The sequence below is a fragment of the Cynara cardunculus genome, assembly GCF_001531365.2.
Source record: "Cynara cardunculus var. scolymus isolate 2C chromosome LG 6, CcrdV1, whole genome shotgun sequence".
Classification (NCBI taxonomy): Eukaryota; Viridiplantae; Streptophyta; class Magnoliopsida; order Asterales; family Asteraceae; genus Cynara; species Cynara cardunculus.
In genome coordinates, this window is record NC_037533.1 from 6,341,331 (window position 1) to 6,346,843 (window position 5,513).

Below are 5,513 nucleotides of genomic sequence, written 5' to 3' on the forward strand. Positions count from 1 at the left end.
CCGAAAGGAGAGAGGGGAGGCCGAATGGGGAAGCCGATTAGGTTGGTTTGAGGTGAGAGAGATAGGGTTTAGGTTCGGCCCAAAGATGCGAGGCCCGCATACCACAAAGACCAAGGAAAATATGCGTAAAAATAAACCATTACACACAGCCATAAAATAAAAACTTTTTATCTTTTTCCCCTTTTTTTAAACATGAAATAAATTTTAAAAAAATACAATATTTTTTAAGCGATAAAAAGAAATTCACATAGAGATTTTTTTAGAGAGAAAAATAGAAACTGGTTTTCAAAGAAAAAAATATATGAGTGTAAAACCCATCATTTTTAAAAAAAACAATATTTTAGAAAGATAAGATATACTCACACAGCTTCACTTTGACATATGACATCTTTGGAAGTCCAATAACCAGATCTTTACTAGAAAGATAGTTAATGGTTTTGAAGTTGAGATGGGACAACCTTTTATGCCATAACCAATTTTGATCAGTAGTAGACTCGGAGTAGAAACAGATGTTGGCGTCAGAAGGGCTAGAAGAGTCCATGTTGATTACATAGACATTATCCTTTCGGATACCAGTTAGTACCTTCTTGCCAGAAGAGTCAAGAATAGTACACTGGTTTTCTTCAAACTTCACAATGAAGTTGAGATCACATAGTTGACTGATGCTTAGCAGATTGTGCTTCAGTCCATCCACATAAGCTACTCGGTTGAAGGTAACCGAGCCGTTAGAAAGAACACCATATCCTTTTGTAGTACCTCTGGAATTATCTCCAAAGGTTACAGCAGGACCAGGTTCAGACACATAGTTGATCAACAGGGACTTGTTTCCAATCATGTGTCTTGAACATCCACTGTCCAAGTACCATATCTGTCGGTGTCCTAAGCCCTGCAAACACAGATAAATCAGTTTTTAGGTACCCATTTTACAATGGGTCCATTGGGGTTAGGAGTATCTTCTTCTTTCTCTTCTCTTACTGGCCTAGAGATTCTTTCTTTGAGACAGTTCTTGGCCATATGAAAAGTGTCACCACAGTTATAACGTTTTCGATAAATAAACACAGGTTTAATAGAAATTAAAGGTGTGTGCATAACTGTGTTAACATAATTTTTGGATTTTTTTAAGGGAAGAAGAAGCTTTGGAAGGAGGGGCAGAGGATGAAGAGGGTTTTGGACCAAGAATCCCTTTTTCAGACTCAGGGATAGGTTTCTTAGAAGAGGTAGAAACCTTGGAAGTCTTTTTCAAGGAAACAGATCGAGGAACGAACTCAGTAATAGAAGGTACTGAGGTACCAGTCTGAGAAGTAACAGCTGACTGAGATGAGGTAGTCGAAGGCTTATGTTTCATCTTCAGTTTGGATTTTGGCTTCTTATTCTTGATAGGCTTGTCTACAGACTTTCCTTTCTTAGCAGCAGAGAAACGACGATTCAAAAGATGCTTTAGATGCTCAGATGTTTTAGATTTAGATGAGCATACTTCAGGAGATTCCTTAAGAGAGAGAGAGAGAGAGAGTTAAACATACAGTCGACAGGAACATTCTCAGATTCAGTGTTTGGATTGTTACCTTTGACAAAAATTCCAAACTTAAGAAATTTTCCATTTTCATTAGATCTAGGAGAAAGAGATCCAACAGAATCAGATAAGTGAGATGGAGAGGARGAAGAAAGAATATGAGAAGAAATGCACATAGAGTCATCAGGAGCACACAGATCCAAATCATCATATCCTAGGCCAGTCTTTACTTCACTAGGAAGTTGATCATGTAAAAATTTTATCTAGGTTCTTGGATGATCTAGCCCATATTTGAAGAATGGATTTTTCTTTCTCCATCTTCTCAAAGACCTTAGTTTTTTCTTTGTTAAGAACATTGTTTATTAACTTTTGTTCTTTCAGGTCATTTTTCAATTTATCAAAGTCTTTCAGTTGATTCATGCATTTATGTAACTGACTAGTTAGACTTTTGATTTCAAGGTCAGCTTTCTTCTTAGCAGATCTAGCATTGTAAAGATCAACGGATAAAGAATCATAAGCTTGAACCTTGTCAGATTCAAAAAGAGAGGATAAGTTGTTTACCTTATTTGGTTTGACCAGATCTTTGGCATCCTTGGAGGTAGAAGGTAGATCAGCAGCAGCAGTAGAGGAGGATCCCTTGATAAAGTCTTCTCTCTCCTGGATGTTGGCCATAAGACACATATATGCCATGTCCTCATCACTGGAGGAAGAGGTTGGCTCATCAATCCAGTCATGAGTCTCAGCCATGAGACCCTTACCTTTTCTTTGAAGGCTCTGGTTCTTTGTCTTTTCTCTCTTGTACTTTGCTTTGTATTTATCGTGAGAAGATCGGCTAGAGGGATGAGAAGGATGACGCTTAGAGATCCTTTTGCTTTTGCACTCAGCAACAAAGTGACATTTCTTACCACAGTTGAAGCACTCCTCATTGGACAGTTCAAGAGGAGCTGACTTAGATTGATCTAAGGTTCTTCGGTCGGTGACCTTAGATTTGGGAGAGAAGTTAGAAGAGCCCTTTTTGGCATACCTTTTGAAGTTGGTAGCCATCATGGCCATGTTGTCAGCCAAGTCATTAACTGAGGGTTCATCACCCTCATCATCAGCATCATCAGCATGACTTTAGCAAGTTCTTCTTTTCTGACAGCATCTTCTTCAGACTCAGTTAGATAAGTAATACGAGGTTCACTTATTGGCTTCCTCGTATCACTGCAGAGAAGGGCAACAAGAGAAGAAGTTCTGGGATCCTTTAATAATGCCTTTTTGAGAAGCTTGGTTTGCTCATAATTATGGAGAGTTCCATAAAGAGCAGTAAGAGGCATATTTTCAAGATCTTTACTTGTCTTGATACAAGTGCAGATGTTTTCCCAGAAGTCAGGTAAACAGTCCATGAACTTGCATAGGACTTCTTCGTTTTCATAGACTCTGCCATGAAACTTCAGATCATTGAGAAGGTTGTTAAACCTGTTGTAGTACTCAGTGAGAGATTCACCTTTCCCATGCACAAAGAGCTCATATTGCCTAACGAGGCCAAACTTCTTGCTTTTCTTTACTTTGATGGTTCCTTCATACAGAACACATAGAGTGTTCCACATGTCCTTGGCAGTAGAGAGGTTTACCAGGGAATGGAAGACATCATCAGGAAGAGAGAKGGCAATGATAGCCCTTACCTTGGTATCCAATGAAACTTTTCTTTTATCATCTTCATTGTATTAAGAAGGATCTTTGATGATGAACCTTCCAGTAGAATCAGATTTCTCTTCATCATCATCAAAATTATTTGAAGAGTTACCTTCTTCTTTGTTCTTTCCATGACGAAGCCATACTTTAGGAACAACGGGTCCATCCTTGAGGATAGAGAGATATTGTCTATCAACACCCTCAAGGTAGAGTGTCATGCGACTTTTCCACATAGAAAAATTGTTCTTGTTAAACTTGGGAGGCTTGGCAATAGTACCATTGTCTTGGTAAGAAGAAGGAGCAGAGTTGGAAGAAGAAGAGATCATTGCAGATCTAGCTTATGATATTAAGCTAACTACTCTGATACCACTTGTTAGTCCCGAAGGGGATGGCAATAAACATAAAGTAATTGTAGAAGGGGGGGTTGAATACAATTACACAGACTTTTTTCAACTTTTCTAATTCTTATTGATTTATATCAAGAATTAATACACACAGAAATACAAAAGATTGTTGCGGAAGATAGGAAAAGAATACCTAACCTAAACAATCTTACAAGGAGAAGAACTTTCAAAAATAACACAAAGTGTTCTTGAAAGAAAATGAAGAACACTAAGAATTTCTTCGCACACAGGAGAGCAAGGGAGAAGAAGAGAATAGCCGATTGCCTTAAGAATTCACTAAGTAATCTTTCAAAAGCCAGTTGTGTGCATGGGAGATGCACACTGCCTTTTTATACTACCTTCAGCATTTAATGCATGGGGACACTTGTCACCTGAGGATAAGAAGGCAGGGGTTGACTTGAACATTGTTGATATCTCATTTTCATCGTACACAATGTGCATACAATACTGTTCATGCAGAGACAAGCTTTTGCAGAGATACGGTCAGTCTGTAGGAAGATCTCCTTTGGATGGATATGTAGCTTCAAGCAGCTACTCACAAATCTTCGGTCCATGAAGATTTTCAATCTTCGGTCCATGATCTTCAATCTTGAGTYCATRAASATTTTYAATMTTCGGTCCATGATCTTCAATCTTGAGTCCATTAAGATTTTCAATCTTCGGTCCCTGATCTTCAATCTTGAGTCCATGAAGATTTTCAATCTTCGGTCTATGAAGATCTTCCTTCAATCGGCTTGTAGCATCAAAATATTTTCAATATTCATTTCAGCTACTTTGGAGTCTTGGTGTATATATTAGACAGTTGGTCCACAACACCGCATCGATGACCTTCTGTCTTCACATCGACTAGTCTTCGATTTTGCCAATGGCTTAAGTATGTACCAAGACAACAATATACAAAAAACCAATAACTACTAAGTGTTGCTAAGGTAGAGGAACAGATCAGTGGGTCATCACCAAATCAATAGGTGACCCAACAATATATATATATATATATAGGAGTGATCATATGAAAACCACCCTCATTTGTGTAAACCGTGCAAACCACCTTCATTTGTCGATTTCATTGTTTAATCTTATGAAATTGTTTCATATAATACTTTTTTGATGAAGTTGTTTCATATATGGTTGTGAAATTGTTTCATATAATACTTAATGAAACTGTTTCATGTATTTCTCTAACATTAATGAAACTGTTTCATGTATTTCTCTAAAATTAAAATAATGAAGATGATAATATCTATGATTAACACYCTCTACAATAAAAATGATTAATCAACCTCTCATAATTACAAAAAAATGAACAAAATGAAAAATTATGATTGGTTGAATGCGGTTTGCACGTTTTGTACAAATTGAGTGGTTTGCATTTGATCGCTCCCCTATATATATATATATATATATATATATATATATATTAAAAGAAGAACCATGAGTGTTTGAGGTGTTATCATGAGAATTGGGTATTGAGGTGTTGGTGAATTGTTGTTGAGTTTGAGATATCCCACATTGGTGAAGAGTTGAAAGATTTGAGCAAAATGAAGTGTATAAGAAAGATGGATTGGATGCATTTGTGTCAAATAATTGGGTTTTCCTCATAGGGTTGTCTTTCTTTGGATGACCCTCTTTGAAATCTATAACCATGGTTGAAAACCAAACAAATCAAATGTAATATTCTGGTACTTATTTTAAAAGTTTATATATATATATATATGTAATATATATATATATATATGATTGGATATGTGTGTATGTGGGTAAAATATTTTTATTATTAAAAGAGAAGGTCGGCTATTTAGCCGCCTATCACCTTCCCATGTGGGTGGGTTGATATAAAGAGTATTGTGAAGAAAAAGGAACACACATTCATACTATAATTGGAAAGCTTTACACTCTTAGAATTTAAAGAACTGCACAGGAAGAAG

The 5,513-nt window shown here is 36.7% G+C and overlaps 1 protein-coding gene across 1 annotated transcript; it reads right to left on the reverse strand.

The window, feature by feature from the left end:
* Positions 1 to 340: 340 nt before the first annotated feature.
* LOC112514096 lies at positions 341 to 2,257 on the reverse strand. Its single transcript, XM_025120430.1, has 2 exons — positions 1,841 to 2,257; positions 341 to 886 (listed from the first exon to the last, which is right to left on the reverse strand). Exons 1-2 carry the CDS (start codon positions 2,255 to 2,257, stop codon positions 341 to 343), a joined length of 963 nt encoding a protein of 320 aa, XP_024976198.1.
* Between the last annotated feature and the right edge of the window lie 3,256 nt (positions 2,258 to 5,513).